General features: G+C 35.6%; 1 protein-coding gene across 1 annotated transcript in view; it reads right to left on the bottom strand.

The window, feature by feature from the left end:
• RTKN2 (rhotekin 2) overlaps nucleotides 1-20,250 on the bottom strand; it is a 72,967-nt gene that overhangs the window by 17,672 nt on the left and 35,045 nt on the right. The window contains exons 7-9 of the mRNA XM_080823238.1: nucleotides 14,042-14,136; nucleotides 4,149-4,255; nucleotides 3,086-3,217 (exon numbers count right to left, since the gene is read on the bottom strand). Of these exons, the coding sequence (XP_080679364.1) occupies nucleotides 3,086-3,217; nucleotides 4,149-4,255; nucleotides 14,042-14,136 (334 nt within the window). The remainder of the gene's footprint in view (nucleotides 1-3,085; nucleotides 3,218-4,148; nucleotides 4,256-14,041; nucleotides 14,137-20,250) is intronic.

Below are 20,250 nucleotides of genomic sequence, written 5' to 3'. Positions count from 1 at the left end.
AGAGAGCAGGAATCAGCCCCAGAGAAAATGAAGATAGCAACATCACAACACAAGAGAATGGAACACCTTGGTATCAGTTCAATCTTCGAGATCAGCAACTAAATTCTATTAACCTTCTCAACCTAACCCTTATTTCATGGTGTAATCTTAAAATCCTCTTTTGTATTTGAGACAAAAGTCATGCACAATGACAATTTATGTCATCAGTCCTCAGGGTCAAATACAGCCCACGTTGTCCCCAAGTCTAAGGTCGAGTCTATACAAATTACTAGATTAATCATTTTCCTGTGAATTTGTAATGGTCAATTGTGAAACCACCACTGGGATTTCTAAGTATGGTGATTTCAGTCATCTTAATAATGGAGCTGATTGACTACCAAATCGCATCAGTCACCAGGCCATCAGCTTTTATTACCACAAGGAAAAATGAGTCAACTGAAAAAAGGTCAATTCAGCTGGGCCATGTGAACACTGTTAACTGCTTTTCTGGAATTACACCCTTGTCATCAGACAAGAAAATACAGATACCCTGGCTACAGTAACAGTGGGGTTCCACTATAACTGCCCTCTTACATTTAAATGCTAAAGATTCAACATATATCTACACCATTGCTTAGAGGTAGAAACCGTGGCTTCAGGCTCACAACCTCATTTCAGAGATACTTCTTACTTTCAAAACTTATTCAGAGTGGGTATGGAGATAGGAAAAAGTCTAATTTTGTCTTCCAGATCTAGTCTAGCAGTATGTCTATGAGGAAATAGAAAAACAGTGAGCCATATAATTTTACTTACTAGCTAGACAAGTTCTATCTGATCTGTGAGTCTGTTTTTTCACTTATAAAACAGAAATAACATACCTATAAAACAGAGCTGACTTACCGGCTCTGTCTGCCATAAAGGACTGATATGGTAAAATGAATACCTTGAAAAGAGTTTTCAAATAAAATAAATGAATTTTAAAATATCCTTTATTAGATTACGTTTTAATTAGTTTCAGGATGATTTTTATTCTATTGTGCAACATGTAAGCGAATTCCATTTTTACTACGTAGGTACCTAGTGAAAACAGTTTAGACAGAATCATCTATGCAGAATTCTTGTCAAAAACATCTACCTGAATCTAGTGAAACAATTAGTCAAAAACAGATGTGGGGACTGGCATGGACTTTTCCAAAATGTCAATATAATAAAAGACAAAAAAAGAAAAAGAGGCAGTGAGTGATGGGTCCAATTTAGATAAAAAGGAAACAATCAAAATACATGGTGACCAGCTGCCAATTTGTGGTCCCTGATGGGGGTCTTGGATCAAACAATAAACAAACATTAGAAAGAACACTATAAGGACAATTGGGATAATTTGCTGTTTATATTAGATATTATTTTATCAAAAATAGATTTTTTGAGTGTGGTAATAATATTATGGTTATAAAAGAAATGTCCTTGCTTTTAGAAGAAACATTGTTGAAATATTTTAGGGAAGAAACGTTATGCTGTTTGCTACTTACTTTCAAATGGTTCTGAAAAAAAATCTCAAACTACTTAAAGAGAAAGCAAATATGGGAAAATATTAACAACAGCTGAAAAATCCAGGTGAGAAGTATACTGCTGATCATTATTCTATTCTTTCAACTTTTCTGCACATCTGAAATTTTCAAAAGGTGGGGAAAAGTGGACACTGTATAAACAAAACAAAACACTGGCAAGTAATGAAAAAATTATATCACTTTTTCAATAATAAAAATATACTTTCATAAACCTAATTATCTAAACCTAAACAAATTCATCATGTTATAACTTTGATATTTATTATTTAAGAGTAACAGTAATCTTCCTAATATACAGAACAGATAAATTAAGTGGACTTAATTTAAAGGTTTCACTGAAGAATTTCCTTTAAGAAAAAGCAGTATCATTTCTAAAAGCAGGATGGAAACAGACCAAACGTTATTACTGTAAAAGATCAGAGAAATTAACTCAAATCCTTATAGATTAGCAAACGAGTATACATATGTTTCTCAGGACATACAACTTTATGTTTTTTCAAAAGATAATTTAAAGTCAAGTAGAACATGTACAGTTACAAAAAGAAAAGAACATGTAGTTAACAGATGTGACGGCTTGTACTTTACCATAGCCTTCAATTCAACCACTCCAAAAGCAAGCAAAGTGAAACAACTAGAAACAATTAAGTACAAGCTATGGATAGAAAACATGATATTCTGCTCTAGAAATGCCATTAAAGTACTCCAGAGTAGGAATGCCAAAAAGGGTGGGGGGGGGTGGAACAAGGCTTGGATAGCAGATGAGGATAAATTTAAGACGATGGGGTAAGTGTGTGTGTGTGTGTGTGTGTGCGCGCGCGTGCGCACTTTTGTGTGCACGTGTGTGTGGCAGAGGGGGAGGGGTCAGGCTTTCCCGTTTTGACACAAGGATAGACAACTGCCCGATAATCCCATAAGAAATCAGGAAGTATTCTCAGGAATGTCTTTTTATGGGATCATTTGAACATTAACTACAAAAAGCATCATTGTAACATGAGCTAACAATTTATGTTTATAATCTCTTAAATAAATTCATGAAAAATTTAAATATTAATGTGAAGTTGCATTCTCTGTTTTAAAACCTATTTACTGGTATAAATTTCCAATTACTATGTTTTCTTAGGAAATATACAGTACTTCCTTTACCAGATAAGCTCTGTAATGGAAGAAAAATAAGAAGATTAATTTATCTTGAACTGACGTATTTTTTTAACTTTTTATTTTTATTTTTCTTAAGATTTTACTTATTTATTTGGAAGAGTGAGACAGAGATAGCAAGAGAGAGAGAGCACAAGCAGGAAGGAGAGAGAGAAGCAGGCCCGCCGCTAAGCAGGGAGCCCTACTCAGTGCTCAATTCCAGGACCCTGGGATCACGACCTGAGATGAAAGTAGATGCTTAACCAACTGAACCACCCAGGCACTCCTGATCTAATCTATTTTAGCAGTCCTTCTCTTTTGTCCATGAAATGGTAACAATGTGAATTGTATAGAAAAGAACTTTATAAAATGTTGTATCTTTATTTTTAAAATAACATTTTATTTACCTTGTTAATGGAAACTACCAAAGCTGGTTCCACTTTAGCTTCAATTTCTTCTGGAGCATAAAAACAATAGAGTTTACCCCCTCTTAAAACACAATACAACCTTCTCCAACTAATTAGGCTTTCTTCCATTTGCTGAAAAAAAAATTCAAGAAGCCATTAACCTTAATCATTATTTATCATCATTAAATTCAACAAAATACTTCAATTATTAAAGTTATTAATTAAAAAAAAATTTTAGATGTGATAGAGTTAATCCATTAATTTAGTGTACAATAAGTCAACAGTCCAAAATCAGAGTAAGTTAATATCACAGAAGGGTTTGAAATTCTCAAAAACATTAAGCAAAATGGAGGCAATGATTACCACATAACTTTTACACACATAAAATCATAAATCAATGCAGTTTTAGAAAAGTTAGTCTATTCAAAATTAGTGCTTAAAATTCCATAGCAATCCATCTAATGATGCCAAAAATTATAAAAATAACTCAATATTCAAAATATAATTTTCCCTTACTATTCTCAGAACACTAGAAAATGTTGACTACCCTTTAGGAATGCAAATTTTCTTTCCTCTTAATGGAATCTTTAAAAAAAAAGTTATTGATTCATTGAAGCCCATAATTAATTATTTACTGACTATAAATAAGTCTGATTATAAATAAATCAGGAGTAGGTGGCACAGAGTCAGCTTTGGAAGCTCAGAGGCCTAAAACTGTGCCAAAAGCTGTTTGCCAGAAAGGCCTTTCTGTGAAAGGTGTGGGACAGTTCTCTTCAGCTTCCACAAGGAGTCCTCTGCGGCTGATTATCCTGCTCCTGCTGTTATGAAGCCGAGGAACCTGGAGAGGTAGCTCCTTAGCCATCAAAACTGCACTGGACCCCTCCCCTTCCCACCTTTTCACCCTCAGCCCCTTCACCCCCCCACCCCCATTCTATGTCTAACATGGAGAAAACTACCATTTAAAAGACTTTAAAAAATACTTATTATCAGAAGGCGAAACAACTGCCAGTATATTAAAATCTAGATTGCAGCTATAATTGTAGGATATGTAAAGTCCTCCAACCTGCTGATTAAGAAATCCTGCAAATGCATCCTCAGCCATACAAGCTGGCTGGGCGACTAGGCGGCAGCACATGTTGCCATATAGGGGAAGCCAAAATGAAGACTCCTCTATTTAAACAAGATAGAAAAAAAAAATCAAGTTATAAACATATTTATTTAAGGTCATTATACATTTTTACTTTTTTCTTTTTGCAATTTTTTTTTTTTGCTTTACGTAAAAACATATGTAAAGGTTCATCCTACTCAAATACCAGTGCCATAGTTAATGACAAAATCAAATATGAGAAAGTAGACAGGATAAGATGATATTAAACTGACAGTTTATAAAATGCTTTCACCTAGAATAGACATAGAACTTTTAGTTTCTTGATCTCTCATTTGATCTTAAAGTATTTAATCAATGAAGATAGTTCAGGGCATATAAGTAAACTTATCTAATATAAAAAAAATCTAATAAAATGATTTTTGTACATCAAATTCTACTTTTTGCTCTGATTTTCATTATAATAGCTAGCAAAGTGATCCTCTAAATAAAACATTTCAGAACACAAATTCATGATAATACTTTAATAAGCCTTTTGGCTCTTCTTCCCCTTCCCTTACTGAACATTAGGTGGAGCCCACAAAGATGGGCATCTGTGTCTGGGGTTGTGGGAGGAGCTGCAGTGTACCAGAGCAAGGGGCTACAGCCAGGCAGGATGAGGGTGAGTAGGAGAGCTGCCAGGCACGAGGTGTCAGAGCCTGAATGGGCTGAGGAAGGTGGATGACACGGGACAATCTCTCCTCAGGTGTTGCCTGGGGTGGGGGGTCAAGGCCCAAGCAGAATGAGGAGCATCTACACGGTATGGCTGCCCAGCGTGAGGTATCAGAATCCAAAGGATAAGGACAGTGTACACATTTGGCAGGTGACTCAGCCATGGAAGTCAGAGTTTAAGAGCAGTGAGGACACAATCCATAATTCAGTGACCCAGAACAGTGTGGCAGAGCCCAGTGAGAAGGACATCTGAGAAGAGGCACAGGGCAGGGATGTCAGAGCACAGGCAGGCTGAGGGGGGTGTCCACATGGGGCTTAGGAAAGGACAGCCAGGCATGGGAACTTAAAGCTTGAGGAAGAACGGGCCTATGTGGGCTGTATAAGCCTCAGCAAGGTAAGGAATGTCCACATGGGGCAAGGGACAACCTAGAATGAAGAGTCAGAGCTCAAGCAAGGAGAAGAGAGCATCCATACAGAAGAGATAGAATGGTTACTTTCAGGAAGACTGATCAAAGAAAATGCATTAAAGGTAATAGAACACCATTTTCTCTCTGTCAGAAAGAGGAGTTAACAAATGTGTAGAATGAACTCTGCACTGTTGGGATTAGAACTGGAGGCACTGGTGTGGACTCATGGTTTCCAACATACAGATTAAAAAATACAAGACACCATATGCACATAAGAGTAGCTGTGTCCACTGAGAGGGCCTGGGGAAAGCAATAGTAATGCTCTAATACCAATGAGTGGACCTAGAGCACAGACCATGTCTTCTGAATATTATTTCCTTTAAAAAAGAACTGGCATTCCTTGGAGAAACGAGTGGTTCCAAGGTTGGGGCTCAGAAAGTACCCGACGAGCCTGAAATATCTTGTTACACCATAAAGCAAGAACTACTCAGTGAATGATGAGAATACTGTCAAAAAAACATCAGAACCCATCTTGAATGTGCTCCCATTGGCCAAACAGGAGACAACCTGAACCTTATAATAAACAATATCAACAGATTTTGATGCACTGAATAAAATAGGAAAACATGAGTCCATACTGATATAAATAAATCAATGAGTAAACTGAAAGATCAGTAAGAAATACACTTACAGAGTTTCAAGACACTCCCCTCTTCCACACAAAATAGGTATTAATTGCAAAGGGGAAACAAGAGTAACTTTACAGTAGAGAAGGTGGGTAGACACCACACTAATCAAATGTTCAAAGTGAAAATCATAATCAAATTATATGCCATTTGACAGAATGCAATGAGAACTTAGCATCAATTTCTGCCAAAGATGTATATCCTAAATCTCATCTCAAGAAAACATCAGAGACAAACCCAAATTTAGGGACCTTCTACAAAATAACTGACCATGATGTTTAAAAATGTCAAGGTTATAAATGCCAAAAGAAAAAAAAAAAGACAGAAAAACTGGTCCAGTTTGAAAGAAACTGAAAGAAACGTGATAATTAAATGTAATGTATGATTTGGATGGTTCTGCACTGGATCCTTTTGTCATGAAAGACATTATTGGGACAATAATCAACACTTTAATAGGGTCTCATGATTAAATGGTGGTAATGTAGTAATATTCATTTCCTGACTTGATAAGTGGTAGTGATGTAGTCGATGTCCTGTTAGTAGGAAATACATATTAATATATTTGGGGTAATGGAGAACCATGTAAACAACTTGCTCTCATGTATTTTGAGGGGGAAGATCTTGACATTTGACTTGTAATTTTTCTGTAAGTTTGCAATTGTTTAAAAAAGTTCTTTCAAAGAACATTAAGATATTCCTTTTAATGTAGTATGTAGGTAGGCATAGAGCCTTCAAATTTACATAATTCTGTGTGTTAGGGCATAAATAAAAACTCAATATATGGCCCTTTGCCCACCCTCAACCACACAAAAATGATTTTCAAAGTTTTTACTGCATCCCTGTTGGTAATGACTGTAAAATGGTTAGCCAATGGCTCTCACTATTATTGACCCAAAAGTCTTAACTCTGGAAAATAAAACATTTTTAGGTAAAAATACTATTATATAATATCTATAGATGCCATGCCAAGGTTTGGTACATCAGTTATATGAAAAAGACCAGCCTAAATGAAGTATACAAAGTAAAACAAAAAAGTTTTTAACAACCTGCTTGCTCATCATTCTACTATAGAATAGAGCACAACAAATTACCTGGCACTATTCAAATATTTTTTATTAATATCTTAGTAAAGCTGCTATCATTCAGAAATAAAGGGTTTGACCTGAGAGAAATAAATGCATAAATACAATAAAGACAATGATTCCAAAACACAGGCATAAATAAATAAATATGTGAATCTCCTTTCTTAAAATAGGCAGGAAATGAAATAAAAATTGTATAAAAGCAGGCATCTGAGTAATACATCTGAAATCAACTTTGTGATTTGTGAATTTAAAGTTTGAAAGTAAATTTCTTTATATAGCAATCCCAGATTTATGAATGGCTTATGTTCCAAATATCTGTAAGCTAGTTGTATTTAAGTTAGGATGTACTTTCTAAAAAAATAGAATCGTAAATGATGATTAGTTTTTCAGATGAGTTCTTAAAATTTATCCAATCAATAATGTGTCTGGAACCTAAATACCACATGTAACAATGGGATTCTCTGGTAAAATAAGTTTAGGTTTCATAGCATGCAGAGAAAAATAATTTCTTCCTGATTACAGTCCTTAAAGAGGGGTATTGGAAGGCGCCTGAGTGGCTCAGTGGGTTAAAGCCTCTGCCTTCCGCTCAGGTCATGGTCTCAGGGTCCTGGGATCGAGCCCCGCATGGGGCTCTCTGCTCAGAAGGGAGCCTGCTTCCTCCTCTCTCTCTGCCTGCCTCTCCGCCTACTTGTGATATGTCTTTAAAAAAAAAGGGGGGGGGAGGTATTGGGTGTAGAATTCCTTTTTCTACAGACCTCTTAACACATCGCAATCACCTGTCCCTTCTAACCTAGGTTTCTTTACAGTTCAGGACCCCTGTGGAATGAAGCAGAGTCACAGCTGCTTCTCCTGACTTCTGAAAAGAAATATGGCATCTAGTCTAGTCACTTCACTTAGCTGAGTATCAAGTCTTCATTTTTAAAAATACTACCGTCTTAGGTAGGAGGGTTATTGTGAAAACCAAGTAAGATAAAGTGTAAATGGCATCTATCATTATGTCTGTCACACAGTAGCTGCTTCTCGTAATTTCAAATCCAGGGCAGTCTCACTCTCAAAACCACACCCTTTCCATTTTCAGAGCTGTTTCCATCCTTGTGCAACATATCTAATCAAATTACTTAATTCTTCTTTTCTAACCAAGGGCGGCATTAGAACAAGATGAAACAGGAAGTGAAAAAGCAATTTGACTTTTCACTATTTAAAGATTTTATCTAATTCATTTGTAGTTTCAAACGGGGAACAAAATGGTGTTTAAAAATGACAGCAACAACAAAAACAAAACACAGGCAAGGGAAAGAATCCAGATAACATCTCAGTTCCGTGTGAATCAATCTTCACAATGTGGTTTCATTGTTTTATAAAAAGCATAAAAATCTCTTGATGATAAAGACATCATTTTAGCTTTTCCGTTCAATGATCAAGAATAAAAAAACTGAATTATAAATTTTTAAAAATCTCATATTTCCTCTTGATTTTATAGACACTGACATAACCTTATTTAGGAAAACCCATTGTATTAACATAGATTTAAACTAATGAATAAATTTGAGGATAGCTTTTTTCTGTATAAAATTGTTTCCTTTAAGTTACAATATTTCTTCTTTTTCAAAATATGACTGATTTCCAAGATTTTAATTTACACACACTCCTAAGAATATACATACATATTACATAAAGAGGCATATAGGTTACTATTCCTTAAAATTTTTTCTGTGGAGTCCACAGGTTTCAAAGTCAACAGTTTTCGGGTGTTGTTATTTTAAGCATAGGTCTTTTCACAGTCTTTAATGTGTTGGTCTGGATTGTGTTTCTCTAAAACAGAGCCATGCTGCACAGTTCCCACGCTGATCTGCCTTATGAGCATTTTATTAAATAAGAATCTAGTAATATCTTACAGAACACTGAAGACAACTGAGGAATCACTGCTAAATTAATGCTTCCTTTATGAATTGTATTCCTTTCCACTTTTCAGATGATTTGGTTGAAAGAATGGAGCTTTTCATCATCAATTCCATTATTCACACATCACAGTGTTTTGAGTCTATAGGTGCTTTAGCAGTCATCATCCCTGACCAGAAAGCAGAGCAAGAAGAGCACAGCCTGTCCTGGATTATTTAAACTCTGGCTCATTCACTTGCTAGCTATATGATATAGTATGTTATGTTCTCTACACTGCAAGTCACCCATCTGTAAAATGTAAATGACAGTAAAGTGAGGAACTTGTGAAGGTCACAGAGCTAGCCAGTGGTAGGACTAGAATAAGAGTCCAAGGCTGATGGCTCCGCAGTCCTGACTATAAATCATTTCATTGTAATGTTTTTTGATAGATACATCTCACAGAGACTAGGAATGAAAACTGATGCAAAGTGTTTATTTATTTACATTTTGTTGTGGTAAGAACACCTAACAGGAGATCTATCCTCTAACCAGATTTCTAGTGCACAATACAGTACTTTTAACAATAGGCAGTAGTACACTGTACAACAGATCTCTAGGGCTTATCCATCTTGCATACCTGAAATTTTATACCCGTTAATTAGCAACTCCTTCTTGCCCCTGGTAGCTACCATTCTACTCCTGCTTCTTTGACTCTATTTTAGCTACCTCATATAAGTGGAATCAGGCAGTATCTGTCCTTCTGTGACTGGCTATTTCAGTTAGCATGATGTCCTCAAGGTGCATTCATGTTGCCACATACTGCAGAATTTTATTCCTTTTTAAGGCTGAATAATATTTTACAGAACAGTGTCTGCTGCGAAATAGACCCTCAACATATGATGGCAATATTGATAATTCTAGAGAACTGACACAAATGAAATGACAATAAACTCCATCTGCCAGATTTTCTGATAAAATTGATAATGCTAATACCATTATAGACTTCAAGTTTTGGGTGATGAGAGGCTAGATTGTTCAGATCAATCTTCCCACTGAAAAGTACTGAAAATGCTGAATCAAATATACTTAAAATTTTTTCCCAGAGCAACAAAGAGGTAATAAGACATAAGAAATTACCAGTACAAATTTAATAAATGAGAACGAGTGAGTTAAGTGAGCACAGAAGCTGTGTTTGTCTTGAGAGTATTTGCCAATCCCAGCAAGTCTGAATTTATGATTTAATGATCCTGCAAGATAAGGAAGCAGAACAGAAATCAAATTCTAGGGACTGAACAATTTAAGTAGTTAATGGGAGATCCTCCCCATGCTAGGCTGATATCCTGAAGGAATCACCAACAGGGTAGTAGTGAACAAGAAATAATCCAAGCCCAGGATTCTCAATGCCTACAAGTGGGGGATAGGAGGGGTTCAGAGAAACTCAGACATGATCTTTGGATAAAGCGGGCCTAGACTGATAGTCCCCCCAGGAGCCTGCCAGAAGCAAACAGAAACATTAAGCATCAATTTATTCCTGTATGTAAACTTTAGATTATAATGACAAGTATATGAAGATATTCAAGGAATTGAGACATCATGAGAACCACTAGAAAAAGACAACAGAAATAGGCCCAGAAAGACATTATATGTCTGAATTATTAGTCATAGACTATAAAACAGGCTTTTCACTAAAAACCTAAACGATAATACTGACAATGCATGCAAGAAATACAAAGTTCCCAAGCAAACCTGAAAAAGTCAAATAGAAACTTCTAGAGCTGGGAAATATAAGAACAGAAGTGAAGAACTCTTGGTATATAGGTTTAACAGCAGATCAGACAGAGCTGCAGAGAGAATAAGGGAAATAGAAGATAGTCATAAAACAACCCAGAAAAGCATTAAAGACAGACAAAAAGACGAAAAATACATCACAAAGAGTAAGAAACATAGAGGATAAAGCCAGAAAGATGGACAACGGTTTAACAGGAATGCTAGGAGAAAAGCAAGAGAATGGAACTGAGGCTCTCTGAATAGAAAAGTGAGATTTTTGTCCAGAACTAATGAAAGACACCAATCAGTAATTTTAAGAAGTTAAAGGAGTTCCAAAAGCAGCATAAATTAAATTAAATTCTATACCTATATCATAATGAAATTTCAGAAAACCAAAGACAAAGAGAAAATAAAGTTCCTTCCCAGAAGGAACACACTGACAAACGATTTTCAACAGCTAGTAAAAGAAGCCAGAAGACAGTACAATTATATCTTTAATATTAAAAAAGAAAAAAAATTGAAACTGCCAAAATCCTATATCCTATAAAAGATGCCTTTCAAGAATGAAGCAAAATAGAGTCATCTTCAGACAAACACAAGAACAAAAACGTCTGATACCAGTGGAACACACTAAAAGAAATTCTAAGGCTTATACTTCGAACATAAGGAAAGTGATATCACATGTAAGATATAAGGTACAAGTGATACACAGAAACTTATGGATAAATCTAAATAAATATAAACTGTATAAGACATTTTGTGAAATTTAAAAATTAAATAGTACACAGGTCAGAGAAATGGAGTTTAACTGTTTGAAAGTCCCTGCATTGTCTAAGAAAAGAGTAAAACTATCTTTTAATTTTAGGCTTTAATAAGTATGATTAATGACATTTCTAGCAGTAATTTCTTAAAGATGAGAAAAAGAATTATAACTTTACATTGAACAAGGAAAAAGTGAAAATGATAAAATTATCAATCCTTAAAAAGGCAACAAAGAACAGAAAAACACATATGTGCAAGATCAATAGCAAACACAGGATATGCTGATAGATTTAAGCCCAAATATTTAATATCATATAATATAGCTTATAAACCTTTTGGTATCAAGTGTAAAATGATTAAATGTTCCATTAAAAACACAAAGATTATCAAACTCGATAAAAATTAAAATCCAGTATATAATCCTCTTTGAAGAGGCATATCTACAATATAAAAATATGTACAGTTTAAGGTAAAAGAGAGGTAGAAGAGTGGAAGAAAATTGTGTATCAGCAGCTCGTGGGTGGCTCAGTTGGTTAAGTGTCCAATTCTTTTTTTTTTTTTTAAGATTTATTTTATTTTATTTATTTGACAGACAGAGATCACAAGTAGGCAGAGAGGCAGGGAGAGAGAGAGAGAGGAGGAAGCAGGCTCCTTGCTGAGCAGAGAGCCTGATGCGGGGCTTGATCCCAGGACCTTGAGATCATGATCTGAGCCGAAGGCAGAGGCTTAACCCACTGAGCCACCCAGGCACCCCTAAGTGTCCAATTCTTGATTTCAGCTCAGGTCTTGACCTCAGAGTTGTGAGTTCAAGCCCGATGTTGGGCTCCAATGTGGCAGCCTCTTAAAGAAACATTGTGTGTATCAAATAGCAAAGGCTCAAATAATATAAAGCAAAAATAGCTGTAACTGTGAGAACTAGAAAACTCTATAATCACAGTGGATTTTATCACATCTCTCATAGTAATATAGAGTATATAGACTATAATAATTATTTCTAACAAATAATTGGAATATATAGAATAGACCATTGAATAAAAACACTGACAAAACTACTGCAAGAATGATAATAAAAAGACAAGAGAATGTACAAAAAGCCAGTATCAAACAGAAAGGAGGGGCATCACTATAGATGCTGAGGAAATTCAATAAAGCTATCATTAAGAAGTTAATGCTTATGAAACTCAAATTTTTATTTTATGTTTTATTTATTTATTTTGAGAGAGAGAGAGAGAGAGAGCATGCACATGTCCAAGTGTTTGGGGGAATGGAGAGAGAGAGACTTTTAAGTAGGCTCCACGCTCAGCAAGGAGGCCAACACGGGGCTCCATCTCACAACACTGAGATCATGACCTGAGCCAAAATCAAGAGTTGGATGCTTAACTGACTGAGACACCCACGTTCCCTAATGAATCTCAAATTTTACCCAAAGAACCTTATAACTATTAAAAATAATTGAATAAAAGATAAATAATAGTGATACAACCATACCATGAAATACTATAAGCCATATAGTATAGATACTGCATATACTGAATGAATAAAAACCAAGTTGCTAAAGAGACATAATGTGATTTTATCCATACAAAGTTCAAACCAGAAAAAATTATTTAGAGAAGCACACATAGGTGGTAAAATCAAAAATAAATGCATGAAAGTGAATACCATAAAAACTGGGACCCATTTATACCTAGAATAATTAAGAAGTAATGTTAGCAATGTTCTTTCTTGACATGAAGGTAGTTATGCATATATTCATCTCAAAATTATTTGTTACATTGTACATTTATATTTTAAGAACTTTTCTGTACTTTTAATGTAATTTTTAGAGCAAAACTTTAAAAATATTTTTGTAAAATCATCTATTTCATCAGTGTGGAGCCACCCATCTTTACAACCATAAGTACAAAGTAAGGTTATACAAAATTTTATATATTCTGCTTCAGAAAATGGACAAGAATAAATGACCCAAATTATATTTCTAAACTACTCTGCCATCACCACTCTGTACTTTTTCTCATAAGTAACATAATCTGGGAGAATGGAGAATGCTCCTGTTAAATTTTACGAACCTTTTTAATTACTTAGCTCCCTTCTTCAACTTGTTATATTATTTTTTTGGATAAACTACAACTACCAGTATCATCCAGAAAGAAAAGTGTTCAGATTATTTCAGCCCTACCTTCTCTTACATCCTCTGTTTCTACCAAAAGGAGGTTTGGCTTCCTCAATTTCAACTTTAAAAATAAGACAGGTCTTTGACTGCCAACTAGAGGGGTGGTAAAGTAATCAATTTCAAGTCAAAGACAAAGATTCAGAATACACAAAACTTTTCTGTCCTCACAAAGTTAGCCTCACAAACAAATCTCTGGCAAATGGCATGGAAAAAGGAAAATTTTTTTTTCTCAGTTTGGGAAAAGGGATAGAAAGAACGCATGCCTACGTTATTTAAGCCAACATCCGCTTCAGAGGAGCATATTAAAATTAGAAATTATTATTGTCTCCACATTATCTATTAACATAACATATGTAATAAGTAAAATATAGACTGTACTCACCATTTCCATTAATAGACAGATTATGGGTCTTAAAGCTATCCTCAGCACTTTCCAAGGTCAAAGTAGTATGAGCTAGCAAATTATACTTTGCAGCACTAGTAATAGGGAGAAATAAGACATACTTTGAGTATTTTAGTATATTTTCTACTACATAAAATATTTAGATGTTCAATAACAGAAAATAAACAACCTGATTAAAAAACAGGCTAAGGTCTTGAATAGACATTTCTTCAAAGAAGATATAAAGATGGACAATAAAAACATGAAAAATGCTCAAGATCATGAATCATTCAGAAAATGCAAATCAAAACCACGAGTGGGGCTCCTGGGTGTCTCAGTCAGTTGAACATCTGACTCCCAGCCTCAGCTCAGGTCATTATCAGGATTGTTAGATTGCGCCCCACATTCAGCTCTGTGTTCAGCATAAAGTCTGCTTGAGATTCTCTCTCTGGCTCTCCCTCTGCCTCTCCCCACTTCATGTGCGCACGTGTGCTCTTTCTCTCTCAAACAAATAAATATTTTAACATTAAAATAAAAAAATACAATGACACCACTTCACATCCATTAAGATGGCTTTTATTAATTAAAAAAAACAGAAAATAAGTGTTGGCTAGACTGTGGACAAATTTGTAACATTGTGCATTGCTAATGAGAAAGTAAAATGCTGCAGCCACTATGGAAAATGTACAGTGGTTCCTCAAAAAATTAGAAATAGAATTACCATATGATTCAGCAATTCCACTTCTGGATATATACCCAAAAGAATTTAAAGTAGTGACTCAAATGGATATGTGTACACCTGTATAAATAGCAGCATTACTCACAACTCACAAGAGCCAAACAGCAGAAGAAGGTCAACTGTCCATTCAAAGGATGAAAGGATAAATAAAATGTGGTACATACATACAATGGAGTATTCTTCAGCCTTAAAAGGGAAGGAAATTCTGACACAGGCTACAACATGAATTAACCTTCAAGACCTTACACTAAGTGAAATAAACCAATGACGAAAGGACAAATACTGCTTGATTCCATGTGTAAAGTCTGTGAAGTAGTCTAATTCGTAGAAACAAAAAGTCGAGTTGAAGGTTGCCAGTGGCTACGTGGCAGGGGAGCAGGGTGTTATTGTTTATTGGGCATAGAATTTCATAGAATTTCATAGAATTTCAGTTTGTAAAGATAAAAAAGTTCTGAGGATGGGTGATGAGGATAGTTGCACAATACTGTGAATGTACTAAATGTCACTGAACTATACACTTAAAAATGGTTAAAATTGTAAATTTTATATATTTAACCATAATAAAAAATTTGAAGAAAAACCACATTTAGATGTTGTAGATGACAGATTATAAATATAAATGTATTATCAACCTAGGGTGTTTATCTCTCTTTTTTTTTTTTTTAAAGATTTTATTTATTTATTTGACAGACAGAGATCACAAGTAGGCAGAGAAGCAGGCAGAAAGAGAGAGGGGGAATAGTATGTTTATCTCTTTATGCTATTTTATCTTAAGAAAATCTGCAAGTTCTTTGGTTTAACTCACACATGTTTCTCTGAATGATCTCCATTCATTCAAAAATATTAACAGAACACCTAAAATATGCCAAGTTCTATGCAAGGTGATGGGCATTTTGGTAAACAAGACTCAGTATTATATTCTCAGTATATATCCCCTAAGGGGGAGGGGGAAAAGGTAAGCAGAGGGATAAATTAAATAGTGGTATTTGTAAGTTATAATGCAACCTTTTCTATGAAGCAAAGGGGATAAGAAAACTGAGGACCTGTTAAGCAGGAGAAACAGGAAAGGACTCTCTAAGGGGTAATGGTGATACTCTCATAAGAAGATGGAATCAAGCAAAGAATGTGGGAAAACATTCCAAATAGAGAAGGCTGAAAGAAGAGCAGTGTGGCTGGAGCATGGGGAACAAGTGGGAAACACCACCTTAGGACACAAGGTCAGAGATAAAGGCAGGAATTAGATCCTCGAACTTTGCTAGAAACCTTGGAGGAAGAGTGGATTTGATTCCAAGCATGATGAAGTCACTGGAGAAAGTTAATAAGAAGATAGTGATGGGATCTGATTCATAATTACTTCCTGGGAGTAAGAATGAATCTTCTTCTGGTTTATCAACTTCAAAGATTTGTAGTTTTCACATTCATCATATGGAAAAATGGAGGACTTCATTACTAATTCCACTTTTTTTATGATAGTCCCCTTTATGCTACTTGTGTTAAAATAGCACTCTTGCCAAAGTATCTAAAAATTCTGAGGTTAAATTTCATATCCTGGTACTCTGTGGTGATTAAAAAGTGAATTTTCATTCAATAATAATTCTATTTTCTGGGGCGCCTGGGTGGCTCAGTGAGTTAAAGCCTCTGCCTTCAGCTCAGGTCATGATCCCAGGGTCCTGGGATCGAGCCCTGCATCGGGCTCTCTGCTCAGCAGGGAGCCTGCTTCCTCCTCTGTCTCTGCCTGCCTCTCTGCCTTCTTGTGATCTCTGTCAAATAAATAAATAAATCTTTAAAAATAATAATAATAATAATAATTCTATTTTCTGGGCTAATAATCTTGATTTTATTTCAAGAATTCTCCTTGGTTTTACTTATTTTCCAAATTAGTAAAACCTCAACATTCAAAACATTAGAAAGCATATTAAAATGTGACAGGAATATGGACAGAGAAGACAGACAAGGAAAAGTTTGATGGGAATTTTTATTAATTGTGCCAAGTGATATGTTTCATAAACCTCCTTTGTCTCATACTAAATCTTTACTAGAATCTCTACTACAAAGAAAAGTATGTATACATGTAGTAAGTGTGCAATGCATACTCCACAGAATGTTACTCCCTTGGAGAACACTTGTTGGTTTGTTTTTTCTCCAGTTTTATTGAGAAATAATGAAAATACTTTACTGTATAAGTACAGCATGATGCTCTGATTTATCTTGCCTTTTAATATATAACTACCATGGACTAGAGATATCTCTCAATACCTAGTGACTTTTATCAGTGTTTATATAGGGAAATTTATGTTTCTGTTTCCAAAACTCAACAAAAAATTTTTAACAAAGTGATGTATGACTAAATTTCAAGCTACATCCTGAATACAACGGTATAATGTCAGATTTCTCTGCAGACTTCTGGAAAGTTTACTAAGCACCAGTAAATCTCCACTGTTGTGAGAGCTAATAGGCACCAGCCTCGTACTCAATGTGGGCCAGTCTCTGCTATTACTCACTTAGCCTGGGTTTGTATAGTTAGCTCTTCCATAGTTAGCTCTTACTTTTCCCTAGTGTTACACAATGAGTCCCTTCCCCCCGCAAAAAGTTGAGAAAGTATTAATGAAAACTGTGGAGAAAAAAGTCAAAGCAACTGAGAAAGCAATTATAATGGAAGAGCAAATATGATTATATAAAAAGTGCCTACTAATAATCACTAACTGTCTGGTGATGAGGGCCTAATGCATTAAGTTTTATCTCAACATGATAATTTGTCCCTGATATATAAGTTTTACAGAACTACATTATAACTTCTCTCACTTAAAATAAAGAAGACTAGGCTCCCTACTGGCATTTTAAGGCAGTGTGTTATCTTCAGGAACAGGTGATTGTCAACAAGCAGGGAAGTGATGCGAGAGAGACGTGCTAGGTGTGTGTGACAAACCACAAGCCCGGTGTGGCTAGAGTCTGATGTAGGAGAAGGAGAGATGTCCCAAATGTAAGTAAGAGGCAGACCCTGCACATGGCAGTGCTTTGTGAGGCATACTAAGGAAAATGGATTTTCTTGTGAGTGAGATGGGAACAAATGGTGGGTTGGAGCAGAGGCATGCGCTATGATGTGACTTGTATTTTTAAACAATCCCTCTGGCTGCCATGTGCAGAACAGACCACAGGGGTTAAGAGTGAAAATGGACATCGACTAGAAAGCTTCCACAGCTGAACTGACTGCAGGTCAAAGAGCTGATGCAGACCTGGAATAGGGTGGTAGCTGGTGAGCTAGGGAGAAGAGGCAAGATTCTTGATATATTCTTGACGCTGACTCAACGTGGATATGGGAGGTGGAAAAAAAAAAAAAAAAAAAGGTCTGAAAACAACTCCAAGGCTTTTGGCCTAAGCAACCAGAAAAATGGAATAGTTATTACACTGCAGTGAGGCTGACAAAAGAATAGATATGGGAAATGTGAATTTGGTTGTGGATGAGTCAAGTTTAAAATTGTTCTAGATATCTAGATGGGTTGTAAGGTAGGCAGCTGGACAATATCTAGAGTTAAGAAAAGAAAAAGTATGGAAGAATTAAATTTGGGAGTTACCAGTGTATAAATGAAATTTAATTAAAGTTAGAAAGTCAAGTGAAGTCCAAGGGCTGAAAAATGAGACACACTTCATCATTAGAGATCAAGTTGAAGAGCAATGAACAAAGGAGGCAGGTGAGGAACAGTCAGAGGTAGAGGAAAAAAGTGGATCCTAGAAGGGAAGTTAACAGAAACGGTCCAAGAGAGAGTAAGAGGAGAGGAAGTGGAGGTAAGGAATATAGAAAACTTTTCTATAAAGGGTAGCTGTCAAAAGGGGCAGTACAAATGGGAGTTATTTCAGCATGCTTTGCGTTGGTAGCAATGATGCAGTAAAAAAACAACAATAAAAAAAAAAAAAACTGATGGTGAGGAGCAGGGGATATGCATAGGAGCTTACTTCTAAGTTGTTCAGAAGATGGGATCCAGTGCACAAGAAGGTGGCCTTAGATGAGGCAGAGTTCCCAAGGAAGGAAAGCAGCAAATAAACATACAGATACAGACAGGCTTATAGATTTGGCAGATGGAAGAATGTAAGTTCTCTCTTGATTGCTTCAGTAGTATCAGTGATAGGTGAAACAAAGTCATCAGCTTTGAATAAGGAGTAGAGAGAAGGGGGAATCGGAGTTTTCAGAAGAGACAGTAATATGATGTGAAATACCTTCCCTGAAGAGAGGCAAAGTGGAAGGCTATGGAAACTCAGTAGGATTGCTGTCACACTGAGAACTCACTTAAGGTTAGTGATCATGTGTCTAAAGGGAGACCAGTAACTATGACTCTTTTTCTCCTGCTTCCTCATCTATTTCTCATGAGTGCAGGTGCGGAGGAGCTCAAAGGAGGATTTAACCAAGGTTGGAGTTTTTCCAAGGTAAGTATGACAACAAGAAAAAGGCTAGGAAAGAATAAAGTGGTTAATCATGGAGTCAAAGCTAAGTTCGAGTCAGGGAGCAAGCTGGAAATGTGGGAGGTGGTAGATAGAGTGGGATACCAACTAACAAGATGGTAGAGGGTGTGCAATTATTTGTCACAAGGTCTATGGCACAATTATAGAGTGGAGGACTGGAATAGGCAGAAGGACAAGATCACTGGAGATGGGGGGTCATGAAACTGAGAGGTCAAGGTATTAGATGAATAAACTACATGTCTTTTTAAGTCCATCAAGAAAAATACCTGAAATAGTGGGAGGCTGGGAAAGGGAGAGAAAGAGAATGAAGATACTTTTTATTTTTCGGAATGACACTGTAATTTATTCTTATTAACCACTAAAAACATTTGAGTATTCTTCACTTCAGGAATAGCATCAATTCAATACATAGTATAATACAAAATACTGCCATTAGTGTGCACAGGAAGCAGCTGGTTATAGGCTGTGCCTTTACGCCAAGCGCACTGGGGAGGTGACATGTTCAGAAAGCAACTTGTATGATGGAGCAGGCTAAAATCATGTGATAAGTGAGGTGTATGTTTGAATTCTTTCTCAGGCCTTAAGAAACAATTGTGACTAAGGCATCTTTTCCTCAGCTACTTTTAGGTAAACACGGAGCATATTTGCCTCTATTTTCAATAAATGATGCATCTGATAACAACAATCTGAAGAAAGTTATTGATAACTTCTAAGGATGGTTAAATAAGTTATGATTAACAAGAAAGTAAGTAAATAAATAAATAAACTATGATAGAGTCAAATAATAATGTGGTCATTAACATAATTATGTGAAGGCTCTGTAATAACTGTAGAAAAAAAGCTGAATGTGTACATAATTATTTATACCTAACTATCTCCCAAAGCTAGATATTTAAAAACCTGAAAAAATATCGGCCAATATATAAAAATATTTGACTTAGAATGAAGTATAAATAACCTTTTTTCTCTTCTAGATTCTATTTGATTATTTTTGTAATCAAATAAAAAATGGGGT

Source organism: Martes martes (genome assembly GCF_963455335.1).
Source record: "Martes martes genome assembly, chromosome: 14".
In the NCBI taxonomy this organism is placed as follows: domain Eukaryota; kingdom Metazoa; phylum Chordata; class Mammalia; order Carnivora; family Mustelidae; genus Martes; species Martes martes.
The sequence above is the reverse complement of the archived record's forward strand: the minus strand, read 5'-3'. Positions and strand labels throughout refer to the sequence as shown.